This window comes from Thalassophryne amazonica, chromosome 6 (assembly GCF_902500255.1).
Source record: "Thalassophryne amazonica chromosome 6, fThaAma1.1, whole genome shotgun sequence".
Classification (NCBI taxonomy): Eukaryota; Metazoa; Chordata; class Actinopteri; order Batrachoidiformes; family Batrachoididae; genus Thalassophryne; species Thalassophryne amazonica.
The window spans coordinates 65284423-65302992 of NC_047108.1; the positions used below are offsets into that span (position 1 = coordinate 65284423).

The following is an 18570-nucleotide window of genomic DNA, read 5'->3' on the forward strand; positions in this document are numbered from 1 at the left end:
ACCACTTCCTCGACATCCCACGTGAGGGTGGCGATGATAGTGGACTCCGACAGAATGGTATCAGGTGGATCCGACAGCATTGGTCCAACTTCATCTTCATGCACCTGGGACAGTGCATCAGACCTTTGGTTCTTCGTCCCGGGGTGGTAGGTGATCTTGAAGTTGAACCTACCGAAAAACAGTGACCAACGGGCTTGCCTGGGGTTCAGACGCTTGGTGGTCTGGATGTATTCCAGGTTCCTATGGTCAGTGAGAACGATAAATGGGACCACAGCTCCCTCCAGCAAGTGTCTCCACTCCTCCAGGGCCTCTTTCACCGCCAGGAATTCCCGATTGCCAACGTTGTAGTTCCGTTCAGCTGGGGTTAACCTGCGGGAGAAATAGGCACATGGGTGGAGAACCTTGTCGGACTCCCTACTCTGGGACAGCACGGCTCCTATCCCTGAGTCTGAGGCATCCACTTCCACTATAAACTGGTGGTTGGGATCGGGCTGCACCAGAACTGGTGCAGTTGAAAACCGGCATTTCAACTCCCTAAACGCGGCTTTGCACCAATCCGACCTGGTGAAGGGGACTTTTGTGGAGGTCAGGGCAGTAAGGGGACCAACAATCTGACTATAGCCCTTAATGAACCTCGTGTAGAAATTTGCGAAGCCGAGGAACTGTTGCAGCTTCTACGGCTTGCCGGTTGGGGCCAATCTCTCATCGCAGCTACCTTAGCTGGATCGGGTGCGATGGAGTTGGAGGAGATGATGCAGCTCAGGAAGGACAAAGAAGTACAGTGGAATCCGCACTTCTTGCCCTTCACAAACAGCCGGTTCTCCAATAACCGCTGCAGGACCTGACGTACATGCTTTACATGGGTCTCAGGGTCCGGAGAGAAGATGAGGATATCGTCTAGATACACGAAGATGAATCGATGCAGGAAGTCCCGCAAGACGTCATTAACAAATGCTTAGAACGTCGCGGGGGGCGTTAGTGAGGCCGAACGGCATGACTAGGTACTCAAAGTGACCTAAGGGGGTGTTAAATGCCGTCTTCCATTCGTCTCCCTTCCGGATCCGAACCAGGTGATAAGCATTACGCAGGTCGAGTTTGGTGAAGATTTTAGCTCCATGCAAGGGCATGAACACCGAATCTAATAAGGGCAACGGGTATCGGTTGCGAACCTTGATCGCATTCAGCCCTCTAAAACCAATGCATGGACGGAGTCCGCCGTCCTTCTTGCCCACAAAAAAGAAACCCACACCCAACGGGGAGGAAGAGTTTCAGATTAACCCGGCAGCTAAAGAGTCCCGGATGTAGGTCTCCATTGATTCGCGCTCAGGACGTGAGAGATTGTACAGCCTGCTGGACGGATACTCAGCGCCCGGAACCAAATCAATGGCACAATCATACGGTCGGTGCAGGGGAAGCATGAGTGCCAGATCTTTGCTGAAAACGTCAGCAAGATCATGGTACTCAGCCGGCACCGTTGTAAGCTTGGGGGGAACTCGGACCTCCTCTTTAGTGGTCTCACCGAGTGGCACCGAGGATCTTAGACACTCCTGGTGGCAGGTTTCGCTCCATTGAGCCACAACCCCAGACGGCCAATCGATCCGGGGATTGTGCTTCACCATCCAGGGAAAACCCAAAATAATCCTGGAGGTAGAAGGTGTTACTAAGAACACAATCTCCTCCCTGTGATTACCAGAGACAACCAGAGTTAAGGGCTGTGTCTGGTGTGTGATTACTGGGAGGAGATTGCCATCTAGTGCCTGTACCTTCAATGGTGAAGGAACAGCCACCAAAGGGAGCCCATCTACTGTCCAGTAGATTTCCCTCTGACCCTGTGTCAATCGGTGCTGGGGCATTAAGGGTTAAATCCCCACAGAGGATTGTGACTGGGAGTCGTGCTTACATGATTTACATGGTGTTCCCGCGTGTGTATTATGGCTCACCCTTAGCCCAGTCTCTAAGGGCGAGCGTTGGCGTTTAACCGCTTGGGGTAGTTTTTCTGCATGTGCTCACGCGAGCCACAGTAAAAACACTCTCCATGGGCCAGCCTCCTTTGTCTGTTATCAGATTTCATTTTAGCCCTGCTCGTGTCCATAGCTTCTGATCCTTGGCCACCAGGTGCTCCTTAAGGGCCGAAGACAGCCCGTTTACAAAGGCGGCGCGGAGTGCTACCGTATTCCAGCCGGCTCTCGCTGCCGGGACGCGGAAGTCGACAGCATACTCAGCTGCGCTCCTGCGCCCCTGTCGGATTGACAGTAGCACATTTGAAGCAGTCTCGCCTCGGTTGGGATGATCGAACACCAGTCTGAACTCCCGAATAAACCCAGTGTATGTCGCTAGGAGCCGTGAATCCTGTTCCCAGAGTGCCGAGCCCAGGCGCGTGCCTCGCCTCGAAGCAAATTTATAACATAAGCCACCCGGCTCTGGTCTAACGCGTACATCACGGGGCGTTGTGCAAAGACGAGTGAGCACTGCATTAAGAAGTCCGCGCACGTCTCGACACAACCCACGTACGGTTCCGGGGGGCTAATGTATGCTTCAGGGGATGGGGGGGGGTCCGTTGAATGACCACCGGAAGGTCTCTGTTCTGCGACAGGTCCGCAGGAGGAGGAGCTGCAGCCGTGCCCTGGCCGCACGCTTCCACCTGAGCGGTGACAGCCTCCATCCTACGATTGAGCAGTATATTCTGCTCGGTCACTAAATCCAGCCGAGCAGTGAGGGTGGTTAGAATCTGCTGCAACTCACCCAACACGCCTCCTGATGGAGCCTGCGTACCTTGCATCTCCATTGGTTGTTCAACCGGTGGTATGTGCCCCTCGGAATCCATGACGTGGCCGAGTTATCCTGTTGGGGAAAGTGAAATGCACGGACCCACACCAGGGGGCGTAAATGAACGGCCAATAGAGAATCCAGTAAATACAATTTATTGCTGCAAATGTGCATAACAGGTCAAATAATGCTTTTAGTCTGTCAATATCAATAGAACCAAAGATGACGCGTGGGCAGGCCCGAGGGTAGGAGACGCCTAACCAGAGAAGAGCCGGGACCCACGATGTTCCACCGCCAACGGAGACCTGCAACACACCGGAGCCGCCAAGTCCTGAGTCCCCAGGTGGTCACCGCTTCCAGCTGCCAGATCCATACTGCTGGCAGGAAAAGAGACAGGTTACGGGGTGGGTGTGTGAACACCCAGCAAACAGTCAGCAAACTCACAGAAATCCTCTTGTTGGAATAAATCCAGATACTCCCAGAGTGCAGAGGAAAACTGGAGAACGTGCAGTGTCAATTGTTATACTTAGTAAATCAGAAGTTAGGAGTGGAGACGCCAACTCCTCCAACTTCCACAAACTCGGCTACAAGCTGCAAGTATAAGTCACAACTGCAAAGACTTCAGTAACAATGAATGGGTGTACGGCACAAAACGGCTGAGTTGGTTTACCTTCAGGGTAAGCTGATAACTCGGCAGAGTTCTGATGTCTCTCCCAGGCTTTTATGGGTGGTGGTGATGACATGATGAGTGACAGCTGTCAGCTCCGGGCTCCTGTTGGACTCCTGCGGCAACTGCGCCCTCTGGTGCCTGAAACCCGACAACAGGCAGGGCGCCCTCTGGTGGTGAGCCAGCAGTACCTCCTCTTCGGGCGGCCCACACAACACCTCACTTTCAAATATGAGAGTGATTGGGGCACATTTGATTAAGATATAATGTAAAATATACATTAAATGAGGTTTTCAATGTTAAATTTAAATGGCCACAAAATCTGTAATCTGTATCAGAGCCAGATCAAACTTTTACAGTCGATGAAGGATACCATCCTACATGAAAAAAAGTTTATCTCTTTTGAAAGAGTTATGAACTTTTGAAAATTCATTAATTGTTAGAGGGTTTTCCATTTTTCCAAGATTCTTCCTGCATTTGCCCTTTGACCTGTGACCTTGAAAATGACCTATGATCTCGACCTATTAGGATATGAATCTTCAGTAAAAATTTCATAATGATATATTTTTATTTTTAAATATTTCTTTAAATTTAGAATGTTAATTTTCAATCAAATGAAATGCATACTTGGAACATTATTAACACAGCATCAGCATTTATTCAGATGATGATATGGGCTTTCAAAGAAAAGAATTTGGGCACTTCTCTTTTAAACTGAATGAGAGAGGTGCACCAGTAATGTGAATGAGTCATTATGTTCACTTTGTTTAAAGCAGCTTTGTTTATTTAAGTGCATTAGCATCTATTTTATTTATTATGTTTGTTGTGTGATTTTTATCTAACTTTTTTTATATTTCAGTATTTTTATGATTGAATTCCAATATTTGAATATTTTTAAGAATTAATATTTCATTGCTCTTAGAAAGGCTGAGTTACAGTGAGGAAAATAAGTATTTGAACACCCTGCGATTTTGCAAGTTCTTCCACTTAGAAATCATGGAGGGGTCTGAAATTTTCATCTTAGGTGCATGTCCACTGTGAGAGACATAATCTAAAAAAAAAAAAAAAAAAAATCCGGAAATCACAATGTATGATTTTTTTTAATAATTTATTTGTATATTACTGCTGCAAATAAGTATTTGAACACCTGTGAAAATCAATGTTAATATTTGATACAGTAGCCTTTGTTTGCAATTACAGAGGTCAAACATTTCCTGTAGTTTTTCACCAGGTTTTCACACACTGCAGCAGGGATTTTGGTCCACTCCTCCATACAGATCTTCTCTAGATCTTTCAGGTTTGGAGTTTCATCTCCCTCCAAAGATTTTCTATTGAGTTCAGGTCTGGAGACTGGCCAGGCCACTCCAGGACCTTGAAATGCTTCTTATGGAGCCCCTCCTTAGTTGCCCTGGCTGTGTGTTTGGGGTCATTGTCATCCTGGAAGACCCAGCCATGACCCATCTTCAATGCTCTTACTGAGGGAAGGAGGTTGTTTGCCAAAATCTTGCAATACATGACCCCATCCATCCTCCCTTCAATACAGTGCAGTCGTCTTGTCCCCTTTGCAGAAGAGCACCCCCAGAGTATGATGTTTCCACCCCCATGCTTCACGGTTGGGATGGTTTTCTTTGGGTTGTTCTCATCCTCTAAACATGGTAAGTGGAGTTGATTCCAAAAAGCTCTATTCTGGTCTCATCTGACCACATGACCTTCTCCCATGCCTCCTCTGGATCATCCAGATGGTCACTAGTGAACTTCAAACGGGCCTGGACATGTGCTGGCTTGAGCAGGGGGACCTTGCTGCCCTGCAGGATTTTAAACCTTGACAGCATCATGTGTTACTAATGTAATCTTTGTGACTGTGATCCCAGCTCTCTTCAGGTCATTGACCAGGTCCTCCTGTGTAGTGCTGAGCTTTCTCAGAATCATCCTTACCCCACAAAGTGAGATCTTGCATGGAATCCCAGACCGAGGGAGATTGACAGTCATCTTGTGTTTCTTCCACTTTCTAATAAATAATCATAACAGTTGTTGTCTTCTACCAAGCTGCTTGCCTGTTGTCCTGTCGTCCATCCCAGCCTTGTGCAGGTCTACAGTTTTGTCCCTGGTGTCCTTAGACAGCTCTTTGGTCTTGGCTATGGTGGACAGGTTGGAGTGTGATTGTTTGTGTGTGAACAGGTGTCTTTTATACAGGTAACAAGTTCAAACAGGTGCAATTAATACAGGTAAAGAGTGCAGAATAAGAGGGCTTCTTAAAGAAAAATTAATCATACATTGTGATTTCCGGATTTTTTTTTTTTTTTTTCTTTTTTAGATTATGTCTCTCACAGTGGACATGCACCTAAGATGAAAATTTCAGACCGCTCCATGATTTCTAAGTGGGAGAACTTGCAAAATAGCAGGGTGTTCATATACTTATTTTCCTCACTGTATAAAGAAATAAAAAGAAATGAAGTTTATTTTGTTTGTTTGTAAGTTTGTTTTTAGTTGAAAATAGGGTTTGTAACCATTATTATTTAGTTTCTGTAATGAAATAAAATTTTATTAGAATAATTAGAATAAAATTTTATTAGAATAGGATTGTTGACGCGAATTTCAGTTTTTGTTGATCAGCAGGGTCAACGGTACATAAAATTCAACAGTACATAAAACTGTCAAGAGTTTTTTCATCTGCTGCAGATGCTGAAAGGTCTTTGCAATGATTCCTCTCACACGCACACACACGCACATACACACACAGCGATGTAAGGGTGCTGGCATGTAAAGGGGCTCAACTACACACTGCAAGTAATGTGAGGATTAACGACTTTGCTCAAGGGTACCCAAGTACTTGTAATGAGGGTGAGCTAAGTACTGTTGTTTTACCTTCCTCTCATTTTTCCTGTCTGATTAGGGGATTGAGTTTATGACTCGACACAGGCCTGTTTATTTAACCTTTTAGCATGGTCAGGGAACAAAACTCTTTACAGTGAGGAAAATAAGTATTTGAACACCCTGCAATTTTGCAAGTTCTCCCACTGAGAAATCATGGAGGGGTCTGAAATTCTCATCTTAAGGGCCTTTCACACTGAATACGTCAGATGCGTCAAATGCGTCAAAAATCGGTCTAAAAAGCATTATTTTCAATGAGACGCGTTGCTTTTTAGATGCGTCAGATGCGTCGCGTCAAAAGCCAAGCTAAACCGACGCTTCTGACGGGAGCGCACATTGCCGCTTGTCAGCAGGCTGACACGGTCAAAGTTCAATCCAATCCAGCTTTCGATTCTCTGAGCTGTGACGTACCTATGCGTTGTCCAATAGGAACGACACGTCGGGCCAAAACACGGAAGACTAGTGGCAGAAACCACTGATCTCTACAAAACGGATCGGTGTAGAAACCACTGATCTCTACAAAATGGATTGGTACAGAAACCACTGATCTCTACAAAATGGATCAGTGTAGAAACCACTGATCTTTGCAAAACATACGTGTCACAGGACTGCTCATTTATGGAGCAGTTTTCTGAAGAAAAATCCTTCAAAATATTTTTTGTTTGTTACCTCAGGATTTCTGATTACTGTTAAAAAAAAAGCTTAGAACACTTGTAATTAAAATTGCTAAATAAATCAATAAATGGTTCTTTAGAAACCTTTCATCTGTAAATTAAAACCACCTGTTATTTCAGATTAGATAATTTCTTGTTTAACATAAGGACTTTTATTTTTAGACAAAATAACATGGAAATGTGTACATTTTTTAAGCCTGGTAGATTATTTATATCTCATTTCAACCAGAAAGACACTATAAATAAATATAAATGTTTATTATAAATGCAGCAGGAAATAAATTAACAATGACTGCAGTGTGATTCTAAAGTACGATGTCTGTGACATAAACCTCATGATGATTTTTTTTATATATATATAGTCATTTCAACTTGTAATTTCCCCAAAATATGTAATTGCAATTGTAATTGTAATAAGGATGATTCTGAGAAAGCTCAACTACACAGGAAGACCTGGTCAATGACCTGAAGAGAGCTGGGACCACAGTCACAAAGATTACATTAGTAACACATGAGGCTGTCATGGTTTAAAATCCTGCAGGGCAGCAAAGTCCCCCTGCTCAAGCCAGCACATGTCCAGGCCCGTTTGAAGTTCTCCAGTGACCATCTGGATGATCCAGAGGAGGCATGGGAGAAGGTCATGTGGTCAGATGAGACCAGAATAGAGCTTTTTGGAATCAACTCCACTTACCATGTTTAGAGGATGAGAACAACCCCAAGAAAACCGTCCCATCCGTGAAGCATGGGGGTGGAACCATCATACTCTGGGGGTGCTCTTCTGCAAAGGGGACAGGACGACTGCACCGTACTGAAGGGAGGATGGATGGGGTCATGTATTGCGAGATTTTGGCAAACAGCCTCCTTCCCTCAGTAAGAGCATTGAAGATGGGTCATGACTGGGTCTTCCAGCATAACAATGACCCCAAACACACAGCCAGGGCAACTAAGGAGGGGCTCCGTAAGAAGCATTTCAAGGTCCTGGAGTGGCCTGGCCAGTCTCCAGACCTGAACTCAATAGAAAATCTTTGGAGGGAGCTGAACCTCCAAACCTGAAAGATTTGGAGAAGATCTGTATGGAGGAGTGGACCAAAATCCCTGCTGCAGTGTGTGAAAACCTGGTGAAAAACTACAGGAAATGTTTGACCTCTGTAATTGCAAACAAAGACTACTGTACCAAATATTAACATTGATTTTCATAGGTGTTCAAATACGTATTTGCAACAGTAACATACAAATAAATTATTAAACATTATTATATATTGTGATTTCCGGATTTTTTTTTTTTTTAGATTATGTCTCTCACAGTGGACATGCACCTAAGATGAAAATTTCAGACCCCTCCATGATTTCTAAGTGGGAGAACTTGCAAATCGCAGGGTGTTCAAATACTTATTTTCCTCACTGTATATAACTTTTTTTATGTTGTTGCTCACATTGTTTGCATATGTTGCCGCTCTTTGTTGTTTCACATTGCATGGCAAATGCTTCTCTGTTCTTTTGCACCAGTTTACTTGCAGCAGAGACAAACTACAAGACTGTGTGGCCAACAAGTTGAACGTATCGATGAACCTTTGCCTCCTGCACAACCTGACTAGGACAGCAGAGGACGGTTTGACTGTGTGCCCCAGCCAGGCCATGCCCTGCCATTTCCCCGAGGTTCGTCCCATAACATTTTTCCTCTCACAGAAAATGTCCACACAAATATGGACTAAAGGTGTGTTGCCTAACTGTGCTGCTCCTGCACTGCCTCCTCTCTGCTGCAGTATTTCAGCTACAGTGTGCTGCTGACCCTGCTGGCCTGCTCTGTGTTCCTCCACATCAGCAGCATAGGGAAGCTGGCGCTGATGCTCTTCATCCAGCTCACGTTTCTCCTGCTGGTGGAGTGGCCTCAGGTCACCTTGTTTGACAACGCAGATTTGCTGGTTGTTGCCAACACCCTGTACGTCACCTACTGGTCACTATTTTCAAGTATTTACTCTGAATAGTTCAGCTTCTATATCACACAATACAGTTTTCTGTTTTACGGTAAAATTTAAAGCTGCAGTGTGTGGGATATAGGGGTATTTACTGACAGAAATGGAAAGTAGCATTCATAACAATCTGTTGATTAGTGCATAATTACTTGTTACAACGTTTAGAATAAGTCCTCCATATCTACATGGGAGCGGTTCTCCCTCATAGATGCCGGTATGTTGCTATGTCAGTTTACAGTAGTTCACAAGAAGCATATCGTATTTACTCCATTGAAGGCCCCCCAGCTTGATTTTTGTTGTTGTTTTTTTTTTGGGCACATTGCATGTAGCGAAATTGTGAATTCCTGAGAGAACAGAGTAAAATGAAAATGAAATAGTCCTACCTCATTGCCACAAAAATCTCATCTGTTCTGGTTTCCATGTTGCTTAAGCAGCCACATTGCATCATATTTTAGACTCTTCCCTATCATGCAAATGCCTGCCATTCTCTTTTCCTAGAAACATTTTATCAGCTCCTCTTCAATGTCCTCAAGACGCACGTTCCTCCCCCCACCAGGCAGCCGCTTTGTTGTTTTGGCCTGTGTTGCAAGCTTATCCGTGTTCCTACACCACTCCCAGATGCATTTCCTATCGACTAGGAAAATCTGAGAAGCATGGTGCTTCCCCTTCTCTTCCACTTCTTTTACGACTTTTAGCTTGAACGCTGCCGAGTAGCAACATTTGCACAGAGCCTTTTTATGTAATGTTGTAGCAGCTACTGCATGCAGAAAAACATTTGTTTCAAGTCTGTGCTGCTTCTCTTCCATGCAGTACACATGCCCATACGTACTGTAAGGCTGTACTGTGTACGGCATGCATGCAAGTATGCGCATGCAAACGATCGTCAGTAAATCCCCCCTTCACAAAAACTGCAGGCCTCCGGCACATTTAATAGAGTAAATGCGGTACTTACTCAGTCCTTTGCATTTTGCAGTGCGACCAGAAGACTGAAGAAAAAGAAGGGGAATCAGTGCTCCAATATACGAGGTATGTTAGAAAAGTATCCGACCTTTTTATTTTTTGCAAAAACCATATGGATTTGAATCACGTGTGATTGCATCAGCCAAGCTTGAACCTTCGTGCGCATGCGTGATTTTTTTAACGTCTGTCGGTTGCATCATTCGCCTGTGAGCACGCTTTGTGGGAGGAGTGGTCCAGCCCCCTCAGCGGATTTTTATTGTCAGGAAAATGGCTGAGCGACTGCCGCTTTGCTGCATCAAAAGTTTTTCAGAAACTGTGAGAGACAGCCAGGTGGAAACCATTCGGAAAATTCAGATGGCTTTTGGTGAAGATCTTATGGGCATCACACAGATTAAGGAGCATTACAACTGGATTAAAGACGGCCCACAGCGGCTGAAGGCACGCAGCGCTTCGAGTGGCCATCGACAGGCTGAAACGACCAGATCATTTCCAAAGTGAAGGTTGTGTTGATCCGGGACATCGTCTGACTACCAGAGAAATGGCAAGAGAGGTGGACATAGCACTTTTTTGGCACATTACACTGTTACAGGAGATTTTGTAATGAAAGACGTGCGGCGGAATTCGCACGTCAGGATGGAGCCGCGTAATGGCGCAGAACAAAAAGCACCTCCGTGTTGGAAGTCTCACGGGACATGCCCAGCTCTTCCACCATTCGGAAGATTCAGGCGGCTTTGGGTGGCTTTTCAGTCGAGTGAGTATCCGAGAAATTGTCGAAGATCTGGGCATGTCACATGTCCTGTGAGACCAGCACGGAGGTGCTTTCGTTCCGCGCCATTAGCGGCTCTGTGGCGAATTCCTCCGCTCCTGTTTTCATGACAAAATCTCGTTTAACAGTGGAATGTGCCGGAAAAGTGCTGATGTCCACCTTTTCTGCCATTTCTCTGGTAGTCAGACGACGTCCCGGATCAACACAGCATTCAGTTTGAAAATGATCTGGTCATTTCAGCCTGTCGATCGCCGCTCGGAGCGTGGCGCGCCCTCCGCCATTGTGTGCCGTCTTTAAACCGGCTGTAACACTCCTTAATCTGTGTGATGCCCATAAAATCGTCCCTGAAAGCCATCTGAATTTTCCAAATGGTGTCCACCTGGCTGTCTCTCACAGTTTCTGGAAAAATTTGATGCAGCGCTGCTCCAGCCGTTCAGACATTTTCCTCACAATGAAAATCCGACGAGGGGGGAGGACCAGTGCTCACTCAAAGCCTGCTCACAGGCGAATGACGCAACCGACAGGCGTGAAAAAACTCACGCATGCGCACGAAGGTTCAAGCTTGACTGATGCAATCACACGTGATTCAAATCCATATGGTTTTTGCAAAAAATAAAAAGGTCGGATACTTTTCTAACAGACCTCGTAAACTGTCTACTGGTTTCTAGTGCAGACTAACAAGTTTGTGAACCCTCATTTTTTTTAAAAAATAGAGGATCATACATTTTCACAAGAGAAAGCAAGTCAAAGAAGCAAAAACATGATAATGCAATGTGCAGCCTCGCCACTAGATGACACTAACTCCTACACACTGTAGCTTTAAGGTAAAAGTTAAGTGCACAGTAAAAACAGGCAGTTATACCATACAATGAAATTCTTACACTGTTCAGACCCTGACTGTAATAACTTTGCTTTAATTTATATTACCATACTGGCAACTGGAGTTGCCAGCATTATACTGTTACTCTTCAGTGTTACTGTACAGTATTTCTACAATTGCCTGATATAACCTACTCAGTTTTAGTTTTTAGAGGCCTAATGGTATTTTCTCAATTTTACCATACCTTCAGTAATATCCATTTTAAGGTGCTTGCCTATACACTCCTCACATTTATCAAAGGAGCAGGTATGTTTTTGTACTACTGACAGGATTATCAGGAGTATACAAAATTGATGCCACTGGTGTGTAAATTTTGGAGGGGGCATACATCTTGTTGATTAATGTTTAAACTTGGTTTAATAAATATTATGTTGGTATTCTGAGCTGTTTTATTCTGGGGTCATTTTCAGACTTGATTGACTTGTGTTATTTTGTGGATTTCAATCATGAGAAAACTGCCAAACCACTCAAGAATACTCATAAGTATCAAAACAAACAAATTTATACACAATTATGTCCATTCACTTGCAATTATATAATAGAACCTGAAATTTATACCTGCTCCTTTCATAAATGTGAGTATAGTATAGTATAATGCCCACATGATTCATATCGAAGTGTTCAGAACAATCTCAGCTCTCTGAATGTGTCAAGGCTGGAACCAAGTGAGGTGCACTCAATTGCAATGAGGCAGCTGGATAAGTGGTGAAGTGGTTTATTAAAATTTTAGTTTTATTTGTTTTGCTAGGAGCACTAACTGGTACCGAGAAAAGTGGACTGAGAATTGCAGAAAAGAAACAACTAGAGATCAGAGGCCAAGTGTAATGCAGGGCGGAATGGAAGCATGTGGTGAGGATTGATTCAAGAGCCAAGGTTGAAAGTTGACATTCCATCGCTGATCTATTAATAGAAACATGAGGAACCTGGGGGTGCATCACTAGGGCTCAGAGGGTTAAACAGGCAAGATTTCTGTTTGCAGTGTATGCAGTTAGTGCACTTACCTCCCCAACAAAATATTTGTTGTTCCCTGGCCCTGTACCATTCTTCTTTTACAACTTGAGTTGTGTTAGAAAAGCCAAATCAACCTGGAGTGACCCTGAGCAAAATGGAAGAAGCCCATTGAAAACTCACTGAACTGTTTTATTTTAACAGAATTAGTCTGGCAACCGTAGCTGCTAACTGTAATTTCACACAGGGACAGTACTGTAATCTTATTACAGTAAACCTGTATATTACAGTAGGCACACTGTAGAATAACAGCACAGTAACACTGTAGAATAAGAGTACAGTAACAGTGCAGAAAAACAGTACAGTAACACTGTAGAATAACAGCACAGTAACACTGTAGAATAAGAGTACAGTAACAGTGCAGAAAAACAGTACAGTAACACTGTAGAATAACAGCACAGTAACACTGTAGAATAAGAGTACAGTAACAGTGCAGAAAAACAGTACAGTAACACTGTAGAATAACAGCACAGTAACACTGTAGAATAAGAGTACAGTAACAGTGCAGAATAACAGCACAGTAACACTGTAGAATAAGAGTACAGTAACAGTGCAGAAAAACAGTACAGTAACACTGTAGAAAAACAGTACAGTAACAGTGCAGAAAAACAGTACAGTAACAGTGCAGAAAAACAGTACAGTAACACTGTAGAAAAACAGTACAGTAACAGTGCAGAAAAACAGTACAGTAACAGTGCAGAAAAACAGTACAGTAACACTGTAGAATAAGAGTACAGTAACAGTGCAGAAAAACAGTACAGTAACACTGTAGAAAAACAGTACAGTAACACTGTAGAATAACAGTACACTAACACTGTAGAAAAACAGCACAGTAACACTGTAGAATAACAGCACAGTAACAGTGCAGAAAAACAGTACAGTAACACTGTAGAAAAACAGCACAGTAACAGTGCAGAAAAACAGTACAGTAACACTGTAGAATAACAGTACACTAACACTGTAGAAAAACAGCACAGTAACACTGTAGAATAACAGTACACTAACACTGTAGAAAAACAGCACAGTAACACTGTAGAATAAAAGCACAGTAACACTGTAGAAAAACAGTACAGTAACACTGTAGAATAAGAGTACAGTAACACTGTAGAAAAACAGTACAGTAACAGTGCAGAAAAACAGTACAGTAACACTGTAGAATAAGAGTACAGTAACAGTGCAGACAAACAGTACAGTAACAGTGCAGAAAAACAGTACAGTAACACTGTAGAAAAACAGTACAGTAACACTGTAGAAGAAGAGTACAGTAACACTGTACAATAACAGCACAGTAACACTGTACAATAACAGCACAGTAACACATTAGAATAACAGTACAGTAACACTGTAGAAAAACAGTACAGTAACACTGTAGAAAAATAGTACAGTAACACTGTACAATAACAGCACAGTAACACATTAGAATAACAGTACAGTAACACTGTACAATAACAGCACAGTAACACTGTAGAAAAATAGTACAATAACACTGTAGAATATCAGCACAGTAACACTGTAGAAAAACACAAAAGTAACACTGTACAATAACAGCACAGTAACACTGTAGAAAAACAGTACAGTAACACTGTACAATAACAGCACAGTAACACGGTAGAAAAACAGTACAGTAACACTGTAGAAAAACAGTACAGTAACACTGTAGAAGAAGAGTACAGTAACACTGTACAATAACAGCACAGTAACACGGTAGAAAAAAAGTACAGTAACACTGTACAATAACAGCACAGTAACACATTAGAATAACAGTACAGTAACACTGTAGAAAAACAGTACAGTAACACTGTAGAATATCAGCACAGTAACACTGTAGAAAAACACTAAAGTAACACTGTACAATAACAGCACAGTAACACTGTAGAAAAACAGTACAGTAACACGGTAGAAAAACAGTACAGCAACACTGTAGAAGAAGAGTACAGTAACACTGTACAATAACAGCACAGTAACACAGTAGAAAAACAGTACAGTAACACTGTAGAAAAAGAGTACAGTAACACTGTAGAAAGAGTACAGTAACACTGTACAATAACAGCATAGTAACACGGTAGAAAAACAGTACAGTAACACTGTAGAAAAAGAGTGCAGTAACACTGTACAATAACAGCACAGTAACACTGTAGAAAAAGAGTGCAGTAACACTGTACAATAACTGCACATTAACACTGTAGAAAAACAGTACAGTAACACTGTAGAATAACAGCACAGTAACACTGTAGAAAAAGAGTACAGTAACACTGTACAATAACAGCACAGTAACACATTAGAATAACAGCACAGTAACACTGTAGAAAAACAGTACAGTAACACTGTAGAAAAATAGTACAGTAACACTGTAGAATAACAGCACAGTAACACTGTAGAAAAACACTAAAGTAACACTGTACAATAACAGCACAGTAACATTGTAGAAAAAGAGTGCAGTAACATTGTACAATAACAGCACAGTAACATTGTAGAAAAACAGTACAGTAACACTGTAGAATAACAGCACAGTAACACTGTAGAAAACAGTACAGTAACACTGTAGAAAAAGAGTACAGTAACACTGTACAATAACAGTAAAGTAACACTGAAGAAAAAGAGTACAGTAACACTGTACAATAACAGTACAGCAACACTGTACAATAACAGTACTGTAACACTGTAGAAAAAGAGTACAGTAAAACTGTACAATAACAGTACAGCAACACTACAATAACAGTACATCAACACTGTAGAATAAGAGTACTGTAACACTGTAGAATAATAGTACAGTAACACTGTAGAATAACAGCACAGTAACGCAGTAGAATAATAGTACAGTAACACTGTACAATAACAGTACAGCAACACTGTAGAATAACAGTACAATAACACTGTAGAAAAAGAGTACAGTAACACTGTACAATAACAGTAAAGTAACACTGAAGAAAAAGAGTACAGTAACACTGTACAATAACAGTACAGCAACACTGTACAATAACAGTACACTAACACTGTAGAATAAGAGTACAGTAACACTGTAGAATAACAGCACAGTAACACTGTAGAAAAACAGTACAGTAGCACTGTAGAAAAAGAGTACAGTAACACTGTACAATAACAGTACAACAACACTGTAGAATAACAGTACAGTAACACTGTAGAAAAAGAGTACAGTAAAACTGTAGAAAAACAGTACAATAACACTGTAGAAAAAGAGTACAGTAACACTGTACAATAACAGTAAAGTAACACTGTAGAAAAACAGTACAGTAACACTGTACAATAACAGCACAGTAACATGGTAGAAAAACAGTACAGTAACACTGTAGAAAAAAAGTACAGTAACACTGTAGAAGAAGAGTACAGTAACACTGTACAATAACAGCACAGTAACACGGTAGAAAAAAAGTACAGTAACACTGTACAATAACAGCACAGTAACACATTAGAATAACAGCACAGTAACACTGTAGAAAAACAGTACAGTAACACTGTAGAAAAGTAGTACAGTAACACTGTAGAATATCAGCACAGTAACACTGTAGAAAAACACTAAAGTAACACTGTACAATAACAGCACAGTAACACTGTAGAAAAACAGTACAGTAACACGGTAGAAAAACAGTACAGTAACACTGTAGAAGAAGAGTACAGTAACACTGTACAATAACAGCACAGTAACACAGTAGAAAAACAGTACAGTAACACTGTAGAAAAAGAGTACAGTAACACTGTAGAAAGAGTACAGTAACACTGTACAATAACAGCATAGTAACACGGTAGAAAAACAGTACAGTAACACTGTAGAAAAAGAGTGCAGTAACACTGTACAATAACAGCACAGTAACACTGTAGAAAAAGAGTGCAGTAACACTGTACAATAACAGCACATTAACACTGTAGAAGAACAGTACAGTAACACTGTAGAATAACAGCACAGTAACACTGTACAATAACAGCACAGTAACACATTAGAATAACAGCACAGTAACACTGTAGAAAAACAGCATAGTAACACTGTAGAAAAATAGTACAGTAACACTGTAGAAAAATAGTACAGTAACACTGTAGAATAACAGCACAGTAACACTGTAGAAAAACACTAAAGTAACACTGTACAATAACAGCACAGTAACATTGTAGAAAAAGAGTGCAGTAACATTGTACAATAACAGCACAGTAACATTGTAGAAAAACAGTACAGTAACACTGTAGAATAACAGCACAGTAACACTGTAGAAAACAGTACAGTAACACTGTAGAAAAAGAGTACAGTAACACTGTACAATAACAGTAAAGTAACACTGAAGAAAAAGAGTACAGTAACACTGTACAATAACAGTACAGCAACACTGTACAGTAACAGTACTGTAATACTGTAGAAAAAGAGTACAGTAAAACTGTACAATAACAGTACAGCAACACTACAATAACAGTACATCAACACTGTAGAATAAGAGTACTGTAACACTGTAGAATAATAGTACAGCAACACTGTAGAATAACAGCACAGTAACACAGTAGAATAATAGTACAGTAACACTGTACAATAACAGTACAGCAACACTGTAGAATAACAGTACAATAACACTGTAGAAAAAGAGTACAGTAACACTGTACAATAACAGTAAAGTAACACTGAAGAAAAAGAGTACAGTAACACTGTACAATAACAGTACAGCAACACTGTACAATAACAGTACACTAACACTGTAGAATAAGAGTACAGTAACACTGTAGAATAACAGCACAGTAACACTGTAGAAAAACAGTACAGTAGCACTGTAGAAAAAGAGTACAGTAACACTGTACAATAACAGTACACTAACACTGTAGAATAAGAGTACAGTAACACTGTAGAAAAACAGTACAGTAACACTGTAGAAAAAGAGTACAGTAACACTGTACAATAACAGTACAATAACACTGTACAATAACAGTACAGCAACACTGTAGAATAACAGTACAGTAACACTGTACAATAACAGTACAGCAACACTGTAGAATAACAGTACAGTAACACTGTAGAATAACAGTACAGTAGCACTGTACAATAACAGTACAGTAATACTGTAGAATAACAATACCCTCGTGACAACTCTAGCTGGCAGTACAAGTTCCTGTAAATTAAAATTTGTTACTGTGCGTTCTCACAAAATAAGTCAGATTTTTATTATAATTGCTTCTTCTTCATAGGCAATTATCACCTGTCAATGATTCCCTTCATTGGTAAGTTATTTTGTAAATGTAATGCATTTAAGTGTTTTAAGTGAATCCCTTGTTTTAGTCTGACTCATATCGTCCACTTTTCAGGTCAAGTTTCAATGAAACTACAGAACAGTGGTAGGTAGCTTTCACTTATTCTGCATCATTTATTATGACTTATACCTGTTTAACTTCCTTTGCAAGACACACATCTATGACTAGTGAAAACTTTTTCCCCTTCTCAGCTTGGAAAGTGTGACCAAGGTGTCCCTAAAGGTCATGATCCCTGTAATCCTGACAGTGTTTGTTCTGGCTCTCTACTTGCACGGCCAGCAGGTGGAGTCCACCGCCCGGCTTGACTTCCTCTGGAAGCTGCAGGTAGAACGTGATCTATTTGACTGTTGACGTACACCAGGACTCGAGACACTTGACAACCGCTACTGTCCCCCCTTCTCAGGCCACAGAGGAGAAGGAAGAGATGGAGGAGCTACAGGCTTACAACCGCCGCCTGCTCCACAACATCCTGCCCAAGGACGTGGCCGCCCACTTTCTTGCACGCGAGCGGAGGAATGACGAGCTGTACTACCAGTCGTGTGAATGTGTTGCTGTTATGTTTGCCTCCATCAGTAACTTTTCTGAGTTTTATGTGGAGCTGGAGGGCAACAACGAGGGAGTGGAGTGTCTCAGGCTGCTGAATGAAATCATCGCCGATTTTGACGAGGTGAGAGGAGAAGCAAAATAAAGAGGAGCCCATTAAGGGAGTAGAAAGAACTGAATGGATAAAGTGTAAAATGGGTCAAGGAAAATAAAACAACCAT

At 41.9% G+C, this 18570-nt stretch overlaps 1 protein-coding gene across 4 annotated transcripts in view; it reads left to right on the forward strand.

Annotated features, from left to right (window-relative positions):
• The window catches only part of LOC117512327 (adenylate cyclase type 6-like), a 167421-nt gene that overhangs the window by 136091 nt on the left and 12760 nt on the right, over positions 1-18570 (forward strand). For all 4 annotated transcript variants that reach the window (XM_034172344.1, XM_034172345.1, XM_034172347.1 and 1 more), the window contains 6 exons: positions 8485-8634; positions 8742-8917; positions 17744-17776; positions 17861-17890; positions 17998-18130; positions 18210-18473. In XM_034172344.1, coding sequence (XP_034028235.1) covers positions 8485-8634; positions 8742-8917; positions 17744-17776; positions 17861-17890; positions 17998-18130; positions 18210-18473 — 786 coding nt within the window. The remainder of the gene's footprint in view (positions 1-8484; positions 8635-8741; positions 8918-17743; positions 17777-17860; positions 17891-17997; positions 18131-18209; positions 18474-18570) is intronic.